The sequence below is a fragment of the Pelophylax lessonae genome, assembly GCF_965119305.1.
Source record: "Pelophylax lessonae genome assembly, chromosome: 5".
NCBI classification, from domain to species: Eukaryota; Metazoa; Chordata; class Amphibia; order Anura; family Ranidae; genus Pelophylax; species Pelophylax lessonae.
In genome coordinates this window covers 77,823,895-77,849,393 of record NC_138772.1, presented here as the reverse complement: position 1 = coordinate 77,849,393, position 25,499 = coordinate 77,823,895, and the positions used below count along the sequence as shown (strand labels likewise).

General features: G+C 45.0%; 1 protein-coding gene across 1 annotated transcript in view; it reads right to left on the bottom strand.

The window, feature by feature from the left end:
* The window catches only part of GPR158 (G protein-coupled receptor 158), a 379,140-nt gene that overhangs the window by 13,473 nt on the left and 340,168 nt on the right, over positions 1-25,499 (bottom strand). Inside the window, exons 7-8 of the mRNA XM_082258122.1 lie at positions 8,686-8,924; positions 976-1,114 (exon numbers count right to left, since the gene is read on the bottom strand). Coding sequence (XP_082114248.1) covers positions 976-1,114; positions 8,686-8,924 — 378 coding nt within the window. The remainder of the gene's footprint in view (positions 1-975; positions 1,115-8,685; positions 8,925-25,499) is intronic.

Below are 25,499 nucleotides of genomic sequence, written 5' to 3'. Positions count from 1 at the left end.
ATTTCAGCAACTTGTGTCCATTTGGAATCAAAAATGTCTGTTTTTATATATGAATGCCCAGTCTTGCTCTAACAATAAACCAAATCCATTGATAACCCAATGTTTCTCCCAACTATCTCCTCTGGTTGGGCTTTTTACTGTTTTAGAGAAACCCCTTTCAATGCTTCAAATGTATATCTATTTCTGCTACCAAATGTTGTATTTTTGGTACCAGAATCTTAACTGCATTAACCACCCCATCGATCAAGTGCCTAGTATAATTTTATAGGAATTAATCTGGGTTCTGACATTTTTTTTGTACATTTAAAGTGCATTCTATCCACCTTCTGTGCTGCAGCTCTTCCCCAGACCCCCTATTTCTCTAACCTGAGCCCAAGCCAACACAGCGATGTGCATTAGCGCAGTGCTCCAGCAGCTGTCACTCTCCTCATTTGACAGATTGATAGCAGCAGGAGCTATTGGCTCCCGCTGCTGTCAATCAAAAGCTGTGACATGGGAGCAGGGGGCGGGGCCGAGCCCTGCTGTCTGTGTCAATGGACGCAGCAGCGGGACTCGGAAGCGAGCCCACATGGGTGCCCCCATGGAAAGTGGCTTTCCGTGGGGGCACCCGATAAAGAGGAGGGGCCTAGAACACCCAGAAGAAGAGGATCAGGGCTGCTCTGTGAAAAACCATTACACAGAGCTGGTAAGTAAAGACATGTTTGGTATTTAAAATAAAAAATAAAAATTAACGTTAAAACCACTTTAGCTTTAGAATTATCAAATATAATATGATACCTAAACTACCTAATCAATTTGTATCCATTCAGGCCATTGCACCACATAGTTGTAGGTTGATCTAAATGAGATTGTTCAGTCAGACTGTAAGTGTACGGTGAACTTAAAAAACACAAACCCTTGAATTATATATTCCATATTTCTTCACACAATGTAACGAAACCATATTTCCATAAAACGTAATTTTTAGTCACTTACCTAATAGTGTGGAAGATAACTGACATAATCAGTTCATTGTGCACAGCAACAGCCATGTAGCGTGGCTCATGGAATGCAGATGGGACAGTTCGTACCGCATAACATAGGTACACACCCCAAAGAAGAAATAAAAATTCACCTGAAGGATAAGAAAATAAAGAAATATCAGATTATTCTAAATAGACCAGCAGAAGCTTTGTCAAGTAAAACTGGGGCCTAAGCTGTAGCAGAGGCACACATTTTCTTAAACGGATTCTATAATTAAAGTGTACCAAAAGCCAAAAACATATATCTTTTTTAGGTTTGGGTAGGTAACGGCTTTAATCCCAGCAAACTTTTTGCTGTCCCATTGTGCAGATTTTCTTTCCATTCTGTCTGGAGACTCTACAAGAAGTGGGAAGTAAATCCCTGTTAGACAGTTGTCACCAGAACAAGTGTCCCAATCATTGGAAGACTTACCCTGTATTCCTGACCCAATGACAACTAAAATTTTCAGATTTACCCTCACTTTCAGCCACTTTGACAATGGGCCCCAGGACACATAAATATAATAAAGCTGGAGGGATAAAGGCAACAATCAAAATACTGCCTGAGCCTTACCTATTTACACTACAGTGGGGATCGAAAGTTTGGGCACCCCAGGTAAAAATTTGTATTATTGTGCATAAAGAAGCCGAGGAAAGATGGAAAAATCTCCAAAAGGCATAAAATTACAGATTAGACATTCTTATATGTCAACAAAAGTTAGATTTTATTTCCATCAATGACACTTTCAAAATGACAGAAAACAAAAAAATGGCGTCTGCAAAAGTTTGGGCACCTTGCAGAAATTATAGAATGCACTGCCCCCTTTGCAAGGCTGATACCTGCCAGTGTCATGGATTGTTCTTAATCATCACCTGGGAAGACCAGGTGATGTCAATCTCAAAGGTTTTAAATGCCCAGACTCATCTGACCTTGCCCCAACAATCAGCACCATGGGATCTTCTAAGCAGTTGTGTAGAAAACTGAAACTGAAAATAGTTGACGCTCACAAAGCTGGAGAAGGCTATAAGAAGATAGCAAAGCGTTTTCAGATGTCAATATCCTCTGTTCGGAATGTAATTAAGAAATGGCAGTCATCAGGAACAGTGAAAGTTAAAGCAAGATCTGGAAGACCAAGAAAAATTTCAGATAGAACAGCTCGCAGGATTGTAAGAAAAACAATTCAAAACCCATGTTTGACTGCACGATCCCTCCCGAAAGATCTGGCAGACACTGGAGTTGTGGTACACTATTCCACTATAAAGAGATACTTGTACAAATATGGTCTTCATGGAAGAGTCATCAGAAGAAAACCTATTCTACCTCCTCACCACAAAAAACAGTGTTTGAACTTTGCAAATGAACATATAGACAAGCCTGATGCATTTTGGAAACAAGTTCTGTGGACCGATGAGTTTAAAATTTAACTTTTTGGCCGGAATGAGCAAAGGTACGTTTGGAGAAGAAGGGGCACAGAATTTAATGAAAAGAACCTCTGTTCAACTGTTAAGCATGGGGTGGATCAATCATGATTTGGGGTTGTATTGCAGCCAGTGGCACAGGGAACATCTCACGAGTAGAAGGAAAAATGGATTCAATAAAATTTCAGCAAATTTTGGATGGTAACTTGATGCCATCTGTGCAAAAGCTGAAGCTAAAGAGAGGATGGCTTCTACAAATGGATAATGATCTTAAACACACCTCAAAATCCACGGGGGATTACATCAAGAGGCGAAAAATGAAGGTTTTGCCATGGCCTTCACAATCTCCTGACCTCAACATTATTGAAAATCTATGGATAGACCTTAAAAGAGCAGTGCGTGACAGACAGCCCAGGAATTTTTAAAGAACTGGAAGACTTTTGTAAGGAAGAATGGGCAAAGATACCTCAAACAAGAATTGAAAGACTCCTGGCTGGCTACAAAAAGCGTTTACAAGCTGTGATACTTGCCAAAGGGGGCAGTACAAGATATTAACTCTGCAGGGTGCCCAAACTTTTGCAGACACCATTTTTTTGTTTTCTGTTATTTTGCAAGTGTCAATGATGGAAATAAAATCTAACTTTTGTTGACATATTATAAGAATGTATAATCTGTAATTTGATGCCTTTTGGAGATTTTTCCATCTTTCCTTGGCTTCTTTATGCCCATTAATACACATTTTTACCTGGGGTGCCCAAACTTTCGATCCCCACTGTATAAAACTGCAAACAAAAGCTGGTTTAAAGAGTATATTTAGGTTTTAAACATGCAGAGCACTACAAATACATCAAAACAGTTGTATATTTACATACTTTTGGGGATTCAGTGATGTTCTTGCTCCAACATTAGCTTTGCTGTTGGGTGCAAGGCAGTGCCAGTCTCTAGTGCCAACTGGGAACCAGAGCTGTGACAGCAAAGAGATAATCTGACAGGTTTTCTTGACAACGTATTACCTATAATTATCATAGAGTGTCATAGCTTGTTAATTAAAGCTGAAGCCTAGTAAATATCTAAACATGCCACTGAAATACTTGAATGTGAACTGTTTTATTTACCCAAGGTTTTAAAAGCTCAAGATCCTTCCCCCCTCCCATGCAAACAGTGACTACACTTCTCTGTACTACAATTATTCAATGCAACTTGGTCAAGGATCCAGCCCAGGCTGTTATCTGGAAAAGGCAACAACATAGTTGCCTGTAAAGGTTACCATTTATAAGGTCATGATCTAGCTAGTAAAAGTTGGTCTGGTCACATTCAGCTTGACTTGTTCTTGTTCTGTTGAGGACATTTCGTAGCTTCTCAAAGCCACTTCTTCTTTTCCAATGAGGGTCAGGAAGATACCCCAGCATTTACACTTACACAGGTAGCACAGATATCACATAAACCAATCACCATGAAATGTGTAGATGTTGATTTCAAGAAAGTTCTCCAATTTACATGTCTAAAGCTCTGAATTGTTGTCAAATCAGATAGAGACATTAAAGTGCCATTAAACAGTGTATGATAGACAGATTGGAGTTGATTTACTAAAGAGAATTAGATTGTGCATTTTGCAAAGTGCAGTTGCACTCTGCAAGTGCAGCTGCTTCAGAGCTGCAAAGAATACCCAATCATGTGCAAGGAAAATAATAAAAAAATTTTGCTTGCACATGATTGGATAATGGAAGTCAGCAGAGCTTCTGCTAATTTACTAAGCTCTGGAGCAACTGCTCTTGCAGAGTGCAAATGCACTTTGCAAAAAGCACAGTCTATTTGCCTTAGTAAATCAACCCACTGTTTTGAAGTTCCCCAGTTAGATGGCCTTCTTTATGCTTGTTGTACTCTCTTTCCAAATTGTGCATCTCATTGTCCTTGAAAGAATGCCCCTTTTCCTTAAAATATAAGACTGCTGAGTCTTTACATGTAGAATTTACCCTCCTATGTTGGGCGACTCATTTGTTGAGAGACTGTTTTGTATCTCCAATAAACAGGTATTTGCATTGCTCACTACACTGCATATACCATGTTACTTTGCTTGTGTTTGGGCGTTGGGTCTTTTTAGATGTGCAAACTTCTGTATCAGTGTATTGTTGGGTTTGAACACAGGGGTGTAATGTTTGTTAACAATTCTTCTGATTTTTCCCGCACTTTAGGTACATATGGAATAAATATACTTCTTCATGTGTTCTGCTTCTCCCCTCTGCTCGATGGTTCCATGTTTTTGCTGAGACACTGAGAAGTCCTAATGAAAGCTCTGTCTGAATAACTACAAACTTTAAAAACACTCCTGAGGTGTCTGTGTTCTTTGTCTTTATTTTCTGTGTTTTTTGCTACCATCTTGCTTTGCTACCTCAGGGCCTGGACTTGCCATCATTGAAGGGAAAATTAATTCCAAGTTTACCAAAACATCCTACAGGATAATGCCAGGGTGGCTGTCCGCCAGCTGAAGCTTAGTAGAAGTTGGGTGATGCAGCAGGACAATGACCCTAGGCATTAAAGTAAACCCACCAAAGACGTGCTTTAAAAAAAAAAAAATGTACCTTTTGGAATGCCCAGTCAGAGCCCAGACCTTAAACCCATAGAGATGCTGTTAGATGACCTCAAGAAAATGGTTCATACTGGACATCCTACAAATGTGTCTGAGCTGAGGCAGTTTTGTTAAGCTGCCAATAGCAGAGAGGAGGTTTACTATTAACTAGGACTGCCCAGAGGTCCATATTGTGTTTCTTTTCTGCCATGTGTCCTTCTCCTGAAGGTGGCTCCATAAATCGTAAATCGTATGTCAATAAACCTAAGTGAAGAGTAGTCACTTGCTGTACATGGCTAAAGGCTCTGAACAATTAGATCTGTTTTTGATTTACTTTCACCTTAAATTGTAGCTGGATACTGACTGGCTGAATTAGCCAAATATTTTTTTCTAACACATTGAGATCTCCTCCAATGAACTTGCTAGCTTTGGCCCTCCTGCCATGACATCTTATTTCTTGTGTCTCATTCTCTGTAACATAAGATATATAGAAGGTATCCTTCTGTACCAGCTATTGCAGGTTGAAAGGCTTGAAAATTCAGGGTTGGCAATCTTGCTGCTGGAGTCCCCAAGAGATAAAAGATTACCCCCAAAAAATAGATACAGTACTAATATTAATTGTGCTGACATTTCTTACAGCACGAAGTATATCAAATTTAGTTTACAAAAAAAAGAAAAACTTGGAATATATATTTTTCTTAATTATGCTTTTTTCCAGGACATTGGTCTTCTATAATCCCAACCCACTGCAGTGTTTGTTCATTATGATCAGAGCACATTATCAAAGAACAAAGCTTAAAAGTGGTATTAAGCGTGTCTCAAACTTTAATGTGTTTGCTGAGATAATGGAAATTAATCAAGTGTCCTACTTTAAATATAAAAGATTTGAGGAAATTGTAACTGCTGTAGCTGCTCATTTGCATGGTATTAACATATACATGCATTTTAAGATAAGTAAATTTTAAATTACTTTGTAGCATTGCTTGTAATAGAATACTAATGTGTAAACTTCACAATGTACTAACAGCTCTAAACAAAACTAGCAAAATTAACTTTTACTTGCTTCCTTATGTACTTTGGCTGTCACAAATTGGTAATTGGTTGCTGGTGTACACACAGGCACCAAAGAACTAAACATTTGGCAGCTCCATCATAAATACCGAGATCCTAAACATAATGTTATTCACACTGTTCAGCAAACTAACATCCTACCATTTCGATTCATTGGCGATCCCAGAAATGCAACTTCCGCAATACCTGATATCACCAGGAGATGACAGTCTAGGAAAAATCTGATATCACAACCCCTGTTTTTAGTGGAAAGAGCTTGGCTTCATCCACTGCATGCTGCTGATTTATTTAGAAATTCAAAGTATGTCAAGCTGCTTAAGTATCTATAAACCCATTCACTAAACTCTCAAGAGAAATTAAATAGTCTATTAAAAGACAAAATAACTCAAGCGGTGTATGCTGCAATATTTTTCTTCAATTCAGAGGTTTCCTTGCATTACTTTTTTATGTTGCTAGATGTCCTTAGTCCGGTGGCCTGCATCATTCAACCCATTCCCAGGTCACCGGCCTAGACCCACCCCAGCTGTCCAGACTGGACAGTGAAAGGAGAAGCAGCACAGTAAGGAGCTCATATCTCCATCACTCTGCTTTTGCTTCCTATCAGCATGCTTCTTCTTGGTGAAACAGCCATTGGCTACATGTACTGTGTTTTCATCTCACAAGCAAGACTTGCTGTACATACAGGGACTGCACGAGGCTGATATACAGTGGGTACGGAAAGTATTCAGACCCCCTTAAATTTTTCACTCTTTGTTATATTGCAGCCATTTGCTAAAATCATTTAAGTTCATTCTTCTTCCTCATGAATGTACACACAGCTCCCCATATTGACGGAAAAACACAGAATTGTTGACATTGTTGCAGATTTATTAAAAAAGAAAAACTGAAATATCACATGGTCCTAAGTATTCAGACCCTTTGCTGTGACACTCATATATTTAACTCAGGTGCTTTCCATTTCTTCTGATCATCCTTGAGATGGTTCTACACCTTCATTTGAGTCCAGCTGTGTTTGATTATACTGATTGGACTTGATTAGGAAAGCCAAACACCTGTCTATATAAGACCTTCCAGATCACAATGCATGTCAGAGCAAATGAGAATCATGAGGTCAAAGGAACTGCCTGAAGAGCTCAGAGACAGAATTGTGGCAAGGCACAGATCTGGCCAAGGTTACAAAAAGATTTCTTCTGCACTTAAGGTTCCTAAGAGCACAGTGGCCTCCATAATCCTCAAATGGAAGACGTTTGGGATGACCAGAACCCTTCCTAGAGCTGGCCGTCCGGCCAAACTGAGCTATCGGGGGAGAAGAGCCTTGGTGAGAGAGGTAAAGAAGAACCCAAAGATCACTGTGGCTGAGCTCCAGAGATGCAGTCAGGAGATGGGAGAAAGTTGTAGAAAGTCAACCATCACTGCAGCCCTCCACCAGTCGGGGTATTATGGCAGAGTGGCCCGACGGAAGCCTCTCCTCAGTGTAAGACACATGAAAGCCCGCATGGAGTTTGCTAAAAAACACCCGAAGGACTCCAAGATGGTGAGAAATAAGATTCTCTGGGCTGATGAGACCAAAATAGAACTTTTTGGCCTTAATTCTAAGCGGTATGTGTGGAGAAAACCAGGCACTGCTCATCACCTGTCCAATACAGTCCCAACAGTGAAGCATGGTGGTGGCAGCATCATGCTGTGGGGGTGTTTTTCAGCTGCAGGGACAGGACGACTGGTTGCAATCGAGGGAAAGATGAATGCGGCCAAGTACAGGGATATCCTGGACAAAAACCTTCTCCAGAGTGCTCTAGACCTCAGACTGGGCCGAAGGTTTATGACAATGACCCTAAGCACACAGCTAAAATAACGAAGGAGTTGCTTCACAACAACTCCGTGACTGTTCTTGAATGGCCCAGCCAGAGCCCTGACTTAAACCCATTTGAGCATCTCTGGAGAGACCTAAAAATGGCTGTCCACCAACGTTTACCATCCAACCTGACAGAACTGGAGAGGATCTGCAAGGAGGAATGGCAGAGGATCCCCAAATCCAGGTGTGAAAGACTTGTTGCATCTTTCCCAAAAAGACTCCTGGCTGTATTAGATCAAAAGGGGGCTTCTACTAAATACTGAGCAAAGGGTCTGAATACTTAGGACCATGTGATACTTCAGTTTTTCTTTTTTAATAAATCTGCAACAATGTCAACAATTCTGTGTTTTTCTGTCAGTATGGGGTGCTATGTGTACATTCATGAGGAAGAAGAATGAACTTAAATGATTTTAGCAAATGGCTGCAATATAACAAAGAGTGAAAAATTTAAGGGGGTCTGAATACTTTCCGTACCCACTGTAAGGTCATATTTAGGTACTTACACTGCTTGCATTTAAAAATACATCCAGTTATATATTAATGAATACAAAGCTGCCTAATGCATGCCTATCTGCCTAGAGCTCAGTTTTAACATAGTAATATATTTGCAAAAGTTGATTTCAATACTTTTTTTAATTTGCAGATTTCATTAAAATAATACCATGAAGGCCCTTCTAAAGGGGGATAGCACTCTAGTAAAATGTAAGCAATGTAGGTATATTGACAATTCTGCCTAATATTTTCCATTAAGGATCAAATTATACTAAGCAACTTACCAACTGCCATCATGTAGTCCCATCGATCTATCAGACACATGTTAAATAGAAGGTGGTCAGAAGTTTTCCCCTGAACAATAATCAGGATATCCCGGTCCATGTTCTGGAACACAGCAGACGTCCAGGCAACCAAAAACCACACCACTAATAACAGAATGACAGATAACATTCGCATGACCCTGCAGCTGGTCATATAAGGAATGCGCTGGGCAGTACGAGAAAGGAACACCTTTAGAACTCTGTGGAAACAAAATAATAAGTAATAATTATCTATTGATAATGTCATGATATAATCAATTATCATGAAAGAAATGTGTAGCAGGTTGTTGCCTTTAAAATTCAGTTAACTGATGTCGAGCTTGGATTTTCTCCTTTTACCTAGCTAGCCTCATGATTGGTCAATAGGACCATCCATCATTAGTAAAGGACCGATAAAGAGGTGAGAGAGAGCAGAGCAAAGAGCTTGCTACTTCACCAGAATCACTATAAGGTTAATGATATTAATTTTAAAACACAAAATTAATATATACAGTGTATATATATATATATATATATATATATATATATATATATATATATAAACTGTGACATAATGAAAGGTGAGGTGGTTTAGGGATAGTGTTTCACCTAGCATATGGGAAACATAATGGACAAGGTGAAATCAGGTCCATGTTTTCAAGGTCATCTTGGCAGTGTGGAATCTGAGGCGGGTTTTGCTTTCCACTTGTGACCAGCAGCAGATGGAATAAAGAAGTAAGGGCTGGTGTAAGTGGTGCTCTGGCCTGCGACTCAGGAAAACTACCTGTGAGAGAGCTACATGTGGAAATTGCCCACTTTGGCTCCTCGTGCCGCGTTGGCGCGGGCACGTCAGCCCATTCATTTCAATAGGCGGCTGTGCCTGCATTTCCTACAGGAAAAAATGCCCTGCACCTTTTTTAAAGAGCGGCCGCACCATGTGATTTTTGTGTGCGGGAAACCACACTGCAGTTTTTACTGCGTGGCAGTGCCATTAAGAGGTAACAGCACCCCTGCACATTTTCTGTGCAGCACTGAATTTTGTGTGCAACTCCATGTGGGAATGCATGAAATTTACACACACTCCCATATCCGCATATACAGTATCTCACAAAAGTGAGTACACCCCTCACATTTTTGTAAATATTTTATTACATCTTTTTATGTGACAACACTGAAGAAACGACACTTTGCTACAATGTAAAGTAGTGAGTGTACAGCTTGTATAACAGTTTAAATTAGCTGTCTCCTCAAAATAAGTCAACACACAGCCATCAATGTCTAAACCGCTGGCAACAAAAGTGAGTAAACCCCTAAGTGAAAATGTCCAAATTGGGCCCAAATTGTCAATATTTTGTGTGGCCACCATTATTTTCCAGCACTGCCTTAACCTTCTTGGGCATGGAGTTCACCAGAGCTTCACAGGTTGCCACTGGAGTCCTCTTGCACTCCTCCATGACAGCGTCACAGAGCTGGTGGATGTTAGAGACCTTGCGCTCCTCCAGCTTCCATTTGAGGATGCCCCACAGATGCTCACTAGGGTTTTGGTCTGGAGACATGCTTGCCCAGTCCATCACCTTTACCCTCAGCTTCTTTAGCAAGAATGTTAGTCGTCTTGGAGGTGTGTTTGGGGTCGTTATCATGTTGGGGTGGCTTTTCTAGCACTGACACTAGCCGATCCTTTTGAATCTCCCCCAAATTCTTGAATGGCCTTTGCTTCACAGTCCTCTCAAAGTTGCGTGTTGCTTGTACACCTTTTTCTACCACACTTTTTACTTCCACTCAACTTTTCAATAATATGCTTGGATACAGCACTCTGTGAACAGCAAGTTTCTTTAGCAATGACCATTTGTGACTGTGTCAATGGCTGTCTTCTGGGCAACTGTCAAGTCAGCAGTCTTGCCCATTACTGTGTAACCTACTAAACCAGACTGAAAGACCATTTAAAGGCGTAGGAAACCTTTACAGGTGTTTTGAGTTAATTAGCTGATTAGAGTGTGAAGTTTACTAATACTGAAGAGTGCAAAATCTGATGCAACTCTGCATAGAAACCAACAAAGTTAGAAGCTGATTGGCTACCATGCACGGCTGCACCAGATTCTGAGTGCACCAGCTTCAGTAAATCAACCCCCCATGAGTCTACAATAGACCTAAACCCTATTGAGCATTTGTGGGGCATCATCGAACGGAAGGTGGAGGAGCGCAAGGTCTCCAACATCCACGAGCTCTGTGATGTTGTCATGGAGGAGTGGAAGAGGACTTCAGTGGCAACCTGTAAAGCTCTGGTGAACTCCATGGCCAAGAGGGTTAAGGCAGTGCTGAAAAATAATGGTGGCCACACATAATATTGACACTTTGGGCCCAATTGGGACATTTTCACTTAGAGGTGTACTCACTTTTGTTGCCAGCGGTTTAGATATTAATGACTGTGTGTTTAGTTATTTTGTGGGGACAGTAAATTAACACTGTTATACAAGCAGTACACTCACTACTTTACATTGTAGCAAAGTGTAACAATAAGTGTTGTCACATGAAAAGATATAAAATATTTACAAATATATATATATATATATTTTTATATACAGTATGTTAAAAATCTATGGCATGAACATGTTAGATTAGAGTGTGAGCACTACATGGGTTTGGCTTTTTCATTTACAATGTTTTGGTTTCTAAAATAAAATGGATCTTGCACCTTGGACAAGAGGGGGAGGCCACATTGAGTAAATGGGGAAACTTTGTTTTAATCTATGCAAAAAAGGAGTGAGAGAGAACAAAAGTTCCCGTCCAACCCACTCAGCGCTTAGGTGTCATGCAATGCTCAATAAAATAGACACTGAACACCTAACAACTCTGCAAGGTGTTAAATCACATAAAGCCAATATCAGCAGGAAGCAGCTGCTATATCTTACCAATATCTAAAACAAGGTGCGTACAAGAGCAAAACCCACATAAGCACTAGCAGCGCTAAGTAACCTATCTACAAAAAGGTCAGCGGATATATAGCTATATACATTAGCAAGTGGATCCTTATGGACCAATGTTGTTAAAGTCCATAAAAAGTTTTTTTGGGGTGGGAGTCCTGCAAAAAACAAGGTGTATGGAAGACTTAGTGTTCAGATGTAAATGGTAAGAACCAGTGCTGTATAACACAGAATCTTCCTTGCTGTTCCCACAGCAACCACCAAAATCCTTCACCACACCGCTGTGCTCCCCCCTATAGTGTGCACACGTACCCTTAGCACTTGGGTAAAGCGCTTTATCCAACCAGAGATCCTCCAGTTTAAAATGGCGATCCTCCTTGGGATTCAACTCCAACTGATAGAGCAATGGTCAGCACCTCCTCCTCTCCTCTCACATGGAAAGAGAACGACAGGGACCCATAGCGTAATATGCACACACTAAACTTTTATTTATAATTAAAATCACAATCACTGAGGACGCCCTCAGTAGAAGTCCGTGCAGACGAAACGCGTCAGGGCGTGAGCACGCGGTCTAGTTTGGTACATTTAGAATATCCTAGGAGTCCCCGGGTCACGCCATCAGAGTCCGGACGTATTTGGGATATTGCTGGCAGGATCACCCATATCGTGCGGCTCAGTGGGGACAACGTTGACGGCGGGTAGACCGAGATATTGCCTTGGACATGTACTTCTGCCTGATTATGTTTCATCCCATGTGAGTGTGATTTTAATTATAAATAAAAGTTTAGTGTGTGCATATTACGCTATGGGTCCCTGTCGTTCTCTTTGCATGTGAGAGGAGAGGAGGAGGTGCTGACCATTGCTCTATCAGTTGGAGTTGAATCCCAAGGAGGATCGCCATTTTAAACTGGAGGATCTCTGGTTGGATAAAGCGCTTTACCCAAGTGCTAAGGGTACGTGTGCACACTATAGGGGGGAGCACAGCGGTGTGGTGAAGGATTTTGGTGGTTGCTGTGGGAACAGCAAGGAAGATTCTGTGTTATACAGCACTGGTTCTTACCATTTACATCTGAACACTAAGTCTTCCATACACCTTGTTTTTTGCAGGACTCCCACCCCAAAAAAACTTTTTATGGACTTTAACAACATTGGTCCATAAGGATCCACTTGCTAATGTATATAGCTATATATCCGCTGACCTTTTTGTAGATAGGTTACTTAGCGCTGCTAGTGCTTATGTGGGTTTTGCTCTTGTACGCACCTTGTTTTGTTTTAATCTAATTGTAATTCTGATGGGGTATCAAGCACTGTGAGAGATATAAATACATGTAAACATGTTTCACATTAATACTTTGTTTATAAAAGACCTTTATTATCAAAAACCCTCTATTGACTAAACATAAAAGATAGCAAGAAACAGTGCAACCGCTCATAGCATACAATACAATATTGTAACAACAGTACATAATGCCAGGTGACTGAGAAATTTCCATCTCTGATAGAAGGATATTCTTTTGGATAATATATTTAGCACTAACTGGTTATTTTTCTTGATGGTATCAATACATGCACATCGGCTCTAAAGGCAACAACAATCAAAAACCTAAAATATGTTACCTGAGAGTTCCCAAGTGTAGTAAATCCATATATCCCAACTCAAGTAAATCTGAAGCCAAGCTTTTATTGTTTTTGTTTCATTTTGATAGGGAGTAGGAAAGGGCTCAAACACCTGACAGGTAATGTATTTGGCCATTTGAGTCATATTGGAGTGATCCTCTCTCCCTACCCCATAGACACAACCTCAAGAACCAGTGTCCCCCCATTGGAGAAATATTTCCCCTCTTTTTTGGTTCAGGTAACAAATTTAAACTTTGGATTGATGATGGAAATCAGGACATGTAGAGACAGTAGGACCCTGTTCACACTGTTGCACTGTTTTTAGCATGTGTGTTAACGCACGTTGTGTTAAAGTGTAAAGCCAGGACCCTGCATTCACTCTACCTGGTGTCCCACAATACACAGAACACAGAAATTCAATTATTTTAGTAAATATAAACCTTTTCAGCAGTATATAGCAGTCTTTTGACTTCTATCATGCTTCTGGTTAAAGCTTGTAGGAGGAGTTTTCCTTCTCCCATGATTGTCCTATGATGCCGCAGGACCCCTGACCCTCTGTCTGGACAGTGCTGATTGGCCCTGTGCTGATCACATGCACCTTCCCAAGGAAATAAAAATCTCAATGGTGTAAATGTGCCCTAAATGTCTTTAACAGCAATAAAAGCCTGACAGAGGTTCTAACGCATCCACATGATATCCAAAACTTAAAAAATAAAATGTTGGCCTTAGATGCACTTTAAATGAATATTGGGATTTGTATCACTGTTGAGATGTTTCAAGCATTCCCACAGTCATTAAATCAGCTTTAGTTTAACTTAACAGCAGCCCAAAAAAAATAAAAAAAAATATTTACACAGGGAATGGGGGATCTGTGGGATTGGGTAAACTACAATAGCTAAGTTTTCTTTCCAAGAATCGTTTTAAAGATTGTATATTGATTAATAAGCATGCAGAATAGTAACTCCTTTTTCATTTCACATCTGTATATTTTCTCAACACGTATATTCAGATCAAGCACTGTCCAGCAAAAGTGCAAGTCACAGGCATTGTAATAAACTGTAATACTGCCAGGGGTGCTTAACCACTTTACGATCGCCCAACGCAGTTATACTGCGGCAGGCAGCCGCTCCTGCGCAAACTGCCGTAGGTATATGTCGGTCGTGCACAGGGAGCTAGGGGGCGAGTGCATGGGGAGCTCCGATTGCCGCCTGACACCCGCAAGAGAGAAGAACGGTCAGCTGTTCTAAACACAGCTGACCATTCTTCTCCCTGGAATGATCATGATCCTTCTATATGGGATCACAGGTCACTATGATCATTTCACAAGCCATGCCCCCCACAGTTAGAAACACGCCCCTAGGTACACATTTAACCCCTAATCACCCACACTGTTAAACCCTTCCCTGCCAGTGTCATTATTACAGTAACAGTGCATATTTTTAGCACTGATTACTGTAGTAATGTCACTTGTCCCCCCAAAAGTGTCAAAAATTTCAATCAGGGATCCGATCTGTCCGCCGCAATGTTGCAGTCCTGCAAAAAAATCGCAGATCGCCTCCATTACTAATAAAAAAAAAAACTGGCTGGCTGGCACAGGGCCTGTGGGTGGCTGGCTGGTACAGGGCCTGTGGGTGGCTGGCTGGTACAGTGCTTTTGGCTGGCTGGTACAGGGCCTGTGGGTGGCTGGCTGGCACCCTGTGGTGGGTGGCTGGCTGTCTGGCACCCTGTGGTGGGTGGCTGGCTGGCACAGGGGCTGTGGCTGGGTGACTGGTACAGGGCCTGAGGGTGGCTGGCTTGCTGGTACAGTGCCTGTGGCTGGCTGGTACAGGGCCTGTGGGTGGCTGGCTGGTACAGTGCCTGTGGGTGTGGGTGGCTGTCTGGCACCGGGCTGCTGTGGGTGGGTGTATGGCTGTGATACACTCCCGCGAGACTAGTCCCGGCTCTATACGAGGCTGTCCAAGGCAAAGGAGGCGGCCTAAGAAGGAAGAATGACGTCACAAAAATATCGGCAACATCGGCCAATTCCGGGGACGATACCGATATATCGGGGAAAGTGCATATCGGCCCCCCGATGTATTGGCCTTGCCGATAATCAGTCTATCCCTGCTTAAAAACTCCCCTCCATGTTATTCTATGGCCTCATGCACACACAGGCTTTTAGGAGCTCCAAGTGGCATAGGTGTTTTTAAGCTGCAAAAAAAACCCAGGGCCAGTGCGTTCAGGAGCAGCAGCGTTAAGCTGTAAAAATGCCCAACGCTGCTAAACGTGCCTAGACGCGGCTCAACACTGTATATCAGCTTTTAGCAGCGTCAGGCGTTTTTTAAAATGTGAAAAATTAAAAATGTGATTGCTCACAAATAGAAGAGGGTTGTGTTTATTTAAAAACGATGCTAATCGCCGACGCGCCTAAACGCGCATTAACGCCAATGCGAGATGCTGCTAAAGGCACGTTTTTGACGCTGCTTTTTCCTGGCTTTAAAAAAAAGCTTTGCAGCTCGTTTTTTTCTGACGCCCTGTGTGCATGGGGCCATAATCATTGGAAAGTCAGATGACCACTGTTTGAATACACACATAGAAAATGAGCTAGAGAGCAACACCACCTTCTATTCTCTGTATGGCTTTGTCTGAGGACTCAATAAACGAGAAAAGGGAAATCTTCTGTCTCTTCTTTAGTGTCTCTTACACATAGTGCTTTGGGAATCCTGTGTCATGGGTGCACCCTATATTGTTTACTTGTAAAACAAATATTGTGGGTGGGTATGTACTGTATATACTGTATATGTTTATACAGTACTGTGCAAAAGTCCTCAGCAGATGTGAAAAAATGCTGTAAATGAAGAATACTTTCAGAAATAAAAGTGTTATAATTTTATTTTTATCAATTCACAAAATGGAAAGTAAATGAAAAGAGGAATCCAAATCAAACCAATATTTGGTGTGACCACCCTTTGCCTTCAAAACAGCATCAATTCTTCTAGGTACACTTGCACCAGTGGCGGCCGGCCCATAGGGGGCGCAGGGGCGCCGCCCCCCCCCCCCCCAAAAAAAGAAAAAGAAAAAAAAAAGATTTAAAAAAAAAAAAAAAAAAAAAAAAATTTTTGCCCACAAGGGGCGCCCGTCTCATTGGTGCCTATGGGGGTGGGGTTTTCCACCCGCAGAGGCGCCGATAGACGGCCTTCTGGGGCGTAACTGTAGCGCAGAGCTCTGCGCTCCACCACCCCTCTTTCGGCGTCCGCCGCATTGGTGCCGATGGGGGGTGGGGTTTTCCACCAGCAGAGGCGCCAATTGGCGGCCTTCTGGGGCGTAACTGTAGCGCAGAAAAATGCGCTACACCACCCCCTTTTGTGATGTCTTGGATCATGATTGGTCCAGACTCCAGCCTGGACCAATCATGATTCAGGACATCCATGGTGACCTCGTTGGGGGCGGTGCCGGTGCGTGCATCAGTCACTCACCGTCACCGCCCGGTCACTTTCCCGCCGCAGCCCGCGAAGAAGAGGAGTCGCGAGGAGGGGAGAAGCCGCCGCCAGGAGCCGAGCAGAAGAGGACGGACATCAGAGTCGCGAGGAGGGGAGAAGCCGCCGCCGGGAGCCGAGCCGTCGCCAGGTAAGTGCCTATTCCACCACCTGCGCCATGCCTGTGCCATGCCTATTCCACCACCTGCGCCATGCCTGTGCCATGCCTATTCCACCACCTGCGCCATGCCTGTGCCATGCCTATTCCACCACCTGCGCCATGCCTGTGCCATCTGTGCCATGCCTATTCCACCACCTGTGCCATGACCTTACCACCACCTGTGCCATGACCTTACCATCACCTGCGCCATGCCTGTACCATCTGTGCCATGCCTGTGCCATGCCTATTCCACCACCTGCGCCATGCCTGTACCATCTGTGCCATGCCTATTCCACCACCTGTGCCATGACCTTACCACCACCTGTGCCATGACCTTACCACCACCTGTGCCATGACCTTACCATCACCTGTGCCATGCCTGTACCATCTGTGCCATGCCTATTCCACCACCTGCGCCATGCCTGTGCCATGCCTATTCCACCACCTGCGCCATGCCTGTGCCATGCCTATTCCACCACCTGCGCCATGCCTGTACCATCTGTGCCATGCCTATTCCACCACCTGTGCCATGACCTTACCACCACCTGTGCCATGACCTTACCATCACCTGTGCCATGCCTGTACCATCTGTGCCATGCCTATTTCACCACCTGTGCCATGCCTGTACCATCTGTGCCATGCCTATTCCACCACCTGCGCCATGCCTGTGCCATGCCCATTCCACCACCAGCGCCATGCCTGTGCCATGCCTATTCCACCACCTGCGCCATGCCTGTGCCATGCCTATTCCACCACCTGCGCCATGCCTGTACCATCTGTGCCATGCCTATTCCACCACCTGCGCCATGCCTGTGCCATGCCTATTCCACCACCTGCGCCATGCCTGTGCCATGCCTATTCCACCACCTGCGCCATGCCTGTGCCATGCCTATTCCACCACCTGCGCCATGCCTGTGCCATCTGTGCCATGCCTATTCCACCACCTGTGCCATGACCTTACCACCACCTGTGCCATGACCTTACCATCACCTGCGCCATGCCTGTACCATCTGTGCCATGCCTATTCCACCACCTGTGCCATGCCTGTACCATCTGTGCCATGCCTATTCCACCACCTGCGCCATGCCTGTGCCATGCCCATTCCACCACCAGCACCATGCCTGTGCCATGCCTATTCCACCACCTGCGCCATGCCTGTGCCATGCCTATTCCACCACCTGCGCCATGCCTGTACCATCTGTGCCATGCCTATTCCACCACCTGTGCCATGACCTTACCACCACCTGTGCCATGACCTTACCACCACCTGTGCCATGACCTTACCATCACCTGTGCCATGCCTGTACCATCTGTGCCATGCCTATTCCACCACCTGTGCCATGCCTGTACCATCTGTGCCATGCCTATTCCACCACCTGCGCCATGCCTGTGCCATGCCTATTCCACCACCAGCGCCATGCCTGTGCCATGCCTATTCCACCACCTGCGCCATGCCTGTGCCATGCCTATTCCACCACCTGCGCCATGCCTGTACCATCTGTGCCATGCCTATTCCACCACCTGTGCCATGACCTTACCATCACCTGTGCCATGACCTTACCATCACCTGTGCCATGCCTGTACCATCTGTGCCATGCCTATTCCACCACCTGCGCCATGCCTGTGCCATGCCTATTTCACCACCTGCGTCATGCCTGTGCCATGCCTATTCCACCACCTGCGCCATGCCTGTACCATCTGTGCCATGCCTATTCCACCACCTGTGCCATGACCTTACCACCACCTGTGCCATGACCTTACCATCACCTGTGCCATGCCTGTACCATCTGTGCCATGCCTATTTCACCACCTGTGCCATGCCTGTACCATCTGTGCCATGCCTATTCCACCACCTGCGCCATGCCTGTGCCATGCCCATTCCACCACCAGCGCCATGCCTGTGCCATGCCTATTCCACCACCTGCGCCATGCCTGTGCCATGCCTATTCCACCACCTGCGCCATGCCTGTACCATCTGTGCCATGCCTATTCCACCACCTGTGCCATGACCTTACCATCACCTGTGCCATGACCTTACCATCACCTGTGCCATGCCTGTACCATCTGTGCCATGCCTATTCCACCACCTGTGCCATGCCTGTGCCATGCCTATTCCACCACCTGCGCCATGCCTGTGCCATCTGTGCCATGCCTATTCCACCACCTGTGCCATGACCTTACCACCACCTGTGCCATGACCTTACCATCACCTGCGCCATGCCTGTACCATCTGTGCCATGCCTATTCCACCACCTGTGCCATGCCTGTACCATCTGTGCCATGCCTATTCCACCACCTGCGCCATGCCTGTGCCATGCCCATTCCACCACCAGCGCCATGCCTGTGCCATGCCTATTCCACCACCTGCGCCATGCCTGTGCCATGCCTATTCCACCACCTGCGCCATGCCTGTACCATCTGTGCCATGCCTATTCCACCACCTGTGCCATGACCTTACCACCACCTGTGCCATGACCTTACCACCACCTGTGCCATGACCTTACCATCACCTGTGCCATGCCTGTACCATCTGTGCCATGCCTATTCCACCACCTGTGCCATGCCTGTACCATCTGTGCCATGCCTATTCCACCACCTGCGCCATGCCTGTGCCATGCCCATTCCACCAGCGCCATGCCTGTGCCATGCCTATTCCACCACCTGCGCCATGCCTGTGCCATGCCTATTCCACCACCTGCGCCATGCCTGTACCATCTGTGCCATGCCTATTCCACCACCTGTGCCATGACCTTACCATCACCTGTGCCATGACCTTACCATCACCTGTGCCATGCCTGTACCATCTGTGCCATGCCTATTCCACCACCTGCGCCATGCCTGTGCCATGCCTATTCCACCACCTGCGCCATGCCTGTGCCATGCCTATTCCACCACCTGCGCCATGCCTGTGCCATGCCTATTCCACCACCTGCGCCATGCCTGTGCCATCTGTGCCATGCCTATTCCATCACCTGTGCCATGACCTTACCACCACCTGTGCCATGACCTTACCACCACCTGTGCCATGACCTTACCATCACCTGTGCCATGCCTGTACCATCTGTGCCATGCCTATATCACCACCTGTGCCATGCCTGTACCATCTGTGCCATGCCTATTCCACCACCTGCGCCATGCCTGTGCCATGCCCATTCCACCACCAGCGCCATGCCTGTGCCATGCCTATTCCACCACGTGCGCCATGCCTGTGCCATGCCTATTCCACCACCTGCGCCATGCCTGTACCATCTGTGCCATGCCTATTCCATCACCTGTGCCAAGCCTGTGCCATGCCTATTCCACCACCTGTGCCATGCCTGTACCATCTGTGCCATGCCTATTCCACCACCTGCGCCATGCCTGTGCCATGCCTATTCCACCACCTGCGCCATGCCTGTACCATCTGTGCCATGCCTATTACATCACCTGTGCCATGCCTGTGCCATGCCTATTCCACCACCTGCGCCATGCCTGTACCATCTGTGCCATGCCTATTCCACCACCTGTGCCATGACCTTACCATCACCTGTGCCATGACCTTACCATCTGTGCCATGCCTATTCCATCACCTGCGCCATGCCTGTACCATCTGCGGCATGCCTATTCCATCACCTGTGCCATGCCTATTCCATCACCTGTGCCATGCCTATTCAATCACCTGCGCCATGCCTGTACCATCTGTGCCATGCCTATTCCACCACCTGTGCCATGACCTTACCATCACCTGTGCCATGCCTATTCCATCACCTGTGCCATGCCTGTAACATCTGTGCCATGCCTATTCCATCACCTGCACCATGCCTGTACCATCTGCGGCATGCCTATTCCACCACCTGTGCCATGCCTGAACCATCTGTGCCATGCCTATTCCACCACCTGCGCCATGCCTGTGCCATGCCTATTCCACCACCTGCGCCATGCCTGTACCATCTGTGCCATGCCTATTCCATCATCTGTGCCATGCCTATTCCACCACCTGCGCCATGCCTGTACCATCTGTGCCATGCCTATTCCATCACCTGTGCCATGCCTATTCCACCACCTGCGCCATGCCTGTACCATCTGTGCCATGCCTATTCCACCACCTGTGCCATGACCTTACCATCACCTGTGCCATGCCTGTACCATCTGTGCCATGCCTATTCCACCACCTGCGCCATGCCTATTCCACCACCTGTGCCATGGCCTTACCATCACCTGTGCCATGCCTATTCCATCACCTGCCCCATGCCTGTACCATCTGTGCCATGCCTATTCCACCACCTGTGCCATGACCTTACCATCACCTGTGCCATGCCTGTACCATCTGCGCCATGCCTATTCCACCACCTGCGCCATGCCTATTCCACCACCTGTGCCATGACCTTACCATCACCTGTGCCATGCCTATTCCATCACCTGCGCCATGCCTGTACCATCTGTGCCATGCCTATTCCACCACCTGTGCCATGACCTTACCATCACCTGTGCCATGCCTATTCCATCACCTGTGTCATGCCTATTCCACCACCTGTGCCATGACCTTACCATCACCTGTGCCATGCCTATTCCATCACCTGTGCCATGCCTATTCCATCACCTGCGCCATGCCTGTACCATCTGTGCCATGCCAATTCCACCACCTGTGCCATGACCTTACCATCACCTGTGCCATGCCTATTCCATCACCTGTGCCATGCCTGTACCATCTGTTCCATGCCTATTCCATCACCTGCGCCATGCCTGTACCATCTGTGCCATGCCTATTCCACCACCTGTGCCATGACCTTACCATCACCTGTGCCATGCCTATTCCATCACCTGTGCCATGCCTGTACCATCTGTTCCATGCCTATTCCATCACCTGCGCCATGCCTGTACCATCTGTGCCATGCCTATTCCACCACCTGTGCCATGCCTGTACCATCTGTGCCATGCCTATTCCATCACCTGTGCCATGCCTATACCATCTGTGCCATGCCTATTCCACCACCTGCGCCATGCCTGTGCCATGCCTATTCCACCACCTGCGCCATGCCTGTACCATCTGTGCCATGCCTATTCCACCACCTGTGCCATGCCTGTACCATCTGTGCCATGCCTATTCCATCACCTGTGCCATGCCTATACCATCTGTGCCATGCCTATTCCATCACCTGTGCCATGCCTGTACCATCTGTGCCCTGCCTGTACCATCACCTGTGCCATGCCTGTACCATCACCTGTGCCATGCCTGTACCATCTGTGCCATGCCTATTCCATCACCTGTGCCATGCCTATACCATCTGTGCCATGCCTATTCCATCACCTGTGCCATGCCTGTACCATCACCTGTGCAATGCCTGTACCATCACCTGTGCAATGCCTATTTCATCACCTGTGCCATGCCTGTACCATCACCTGTGCCATGCCTGTACCATCTGTGCCATGCCTATTCCATCACCTGTGCCATGCCTATACCATCTGTGCCATGCCTATTCCATCACCTGTGCCATGCCTGTACCATCACCTGTGCAATGCCTATTCCATCACCTGCGCCATGCCTATACCATCACCTGTGCCATGCCTATACCATCACCTGTGCCATGCCTGTACCATCACCTGTGCCATGCCTGTACCATCTGTGCCATGCCTATTCCATCACCTGTGCCATGCCTATACCATCTGTGCCATGCCTATTCCATCACCTGTGCCATGCCTGTACCATCACCTGTGCAATGCCTGTACCATCACCTGTGCAATGCCTATTTCATCACCTGTGCCATGCCTGTACCATCACCTGTGCCATGCCTGTACCATCTGTGCCATGCCTATTCCATCACCTGTGCCATGCCTATACCATCTGTGCCATGCCTATTCCATCACCTGTGCCATGCCTGTACCATCACCTGTGCAATGCCTATTCCATCACCTGCGCCATGCCTATACCATCACCTGTGCCATGCCTATACCATCACCTGTGCCATGCCTATACCATCACCTGTGCCATGCCTATTCTACCACCTGTTCAATGCCTATACCATCTGTGCCATGCCTATTCCATCACCTGTGCCATGCCTGTACCATCTGTGCCATGCCTATACCATCACATGTGCCATGCCTGTACCATGACCTCAAAGTCATGCAATTTTTTTACCTCGTTTTTTGCCGCGAAGCAATACCTATTACATTTTTGTTTTTGCGCCCCCCCAAAAATTTTGAGCACCAGCCGCCACTGACTTGCACACAGTTTTTGAAGTAACTCGGGAGGTAGGTTTGTTTCAAACATCTTGGAGAACTAGCCAACAATCTTCTGTAGATGTAGGCTGCCTCAAATCCTTCTGTCACTTCATGTAATCCAAGACAGACTTGATGATGTTAAGATCAGGGCTCTGTGAGGGCCAAACCATCATCTCCAGGACACCTTGTTTTTCTTTATACTAAAGATAGCTCCTAACGCTACTGGCTGTATGTTTGGGGTCAATGCCCTGATGCAGAATAAATTGGTGGCCAATTGCACATCTCCCTGAGGGGATGGCTTGATGGATAAGTATCTGCCTGTATTTGTCAGTATTGAGGACACCATTGATCCTTACCAAATCTCCAACTCCATTTACAGAAATAAAACTTGCAAGGAACCTCCACCATGCTTCTCTGTTGCTTGCAGACACTCATTATTGTACTGCTCCCCAGCTCTTTGCAAACTGCCTTTTGCTACAGCCAAATCTTTCAAATTTTAGCTCAAAAGTCCAGAGCACCTGCTGCCATTTTTCTGCACCCCAGCTCCAATGTTTTCATTTATAGTTGGGTGGTTTAGCCTTGTCTCTGTGTCCTATGCACAAAAACACCCACAGATGTAAGGTTGCCATTACACTAATGGCAGTACAATAGTTTGTTCCCAACTGTCACTTTTGCTAGACTCTTTAGTCCACATATTAAACATGTAAATGTGGAAAAATATAAATAAAGTCAAATAAAATAAAAAGGACTTTTAAATTTAATACCGGCGAGCCGAATTATTCTTAATTCTTATACAGGATTTTTATAGCGCAGTTTGCACAGTGCTTTACAACGTGAATAATGTTGTAATATTGATAAAAAGTAGTGGGGGATACTGCGCTTCTGGGAAGTGTTATGACTAGTCTTTCAATAAATACTTGATAAAATTCAGATGTGCAATACACAAATTGTGAAAAAGGTGTAAAAAAATATATATAAATAAGATCCCTCTACAAGTGGGGAAAATTTAAAATAATAGTGGTTCAATCAAGTGTATTGGTGTAAACAATCCATGAATAGATAATGAAACTAAGTGCTATAATTTACATATAAAAACATCAAATGTAAAGCAGATTGGTGTAATTCGTAATTTAAATAAATAATGAAATATAAAATACCATTCTAATCTCTAAAAAAACATAAATACATCAAGTGACAGGTAAAAGTGCTCAGTGCATACAACAAATTGTGCATAAGTTCACTCAGTTCATTATAAGCAATGTTCCAAGTGACCAGAGGATTTCACAAATTAAAAATCCAAAAATAGTCCAATGGTGTATCCGAATAAGGAAATCCTAAAGGTGTTGACCCTCCACCTAACACCGTGCCTAAATAGTGGGGTGCTTCTTCATATACCCCTCTGGGTGTGCTAGCCGCTCACCTCAAACTCTCAGAACATGCGCCTTGTCAGAAATCCACGGGGCTCCTTTCCACTCCTACTCAGTTATCCAATGGGTAAAGGTGTATAGACTGCTTAGGATGGATCAGCTTCCCCTGAAGAAGCCACGTGAGCGGAAGTGGCGTAACACGTAGGGACGCTAAACCGGAAGTAACGCATACACGCGGAAGTGAGGACCGCGATCTTACCCGATTATCTCACTGAATGCGCAATGTTTTATCGGCAAATGTGAGTCTTTTTAGTCTATGTGGAAATAAAGTCTAATGTTTATGACAATATTGCACTATTTTGAGCCTTTCTGATTTTGAGATTCGCTTGGCACTTGGAAAGGATAGGAAGCTGATCCATCCTAGGCAGTCTATACACCATTACCCATTGGATAACTGAGTAGGAGTGGAAAGGAGCCCCGTGGATTTCTGACAAGGCGCATGTTCTGAGAGTTTGAGGTGAGCGACTAGCACACCCAGAGGGGTATATGAAGAAGCACCCCACTATTTAGGCACGGTGTTAGGTGGAGGGTCAACACCTTTAGGATTTCCTTATTCGGATACACCATTGGACTATTTTTTGATTTTTAATTTGTGAAATCCTCTGGTCACTTGGAACATTGCTTATAATGAACTGAGTGAACTTATGCACAATTTGTTGTATGCACTGAGCACTTTTACCTGTCACTTGATGTATCTATGGTTTTTTAGAGATTAGAATGGTATTTTATATTTCATTATTTATTTAAATTCCGAATTACACCAATCTACTTTACATTTGATGTTTTTATATGTAAATTATAGCACTTAGTTTCATTATCTATTCATGGATTGTTTACACCAATACACTTGATTGAACCACTATTATTTTAAATTTTCCCCACTTGTAGAGGGATCTTATTTATATATTTTTTTTTTACACCTTATTTCACAATTTGTGTATTGCACATCTGAATTTTATCAAGTATTTATTGAAAGACTAGTCATAACACTTCCCAGAAGCGCAGTATCCCCCACCCC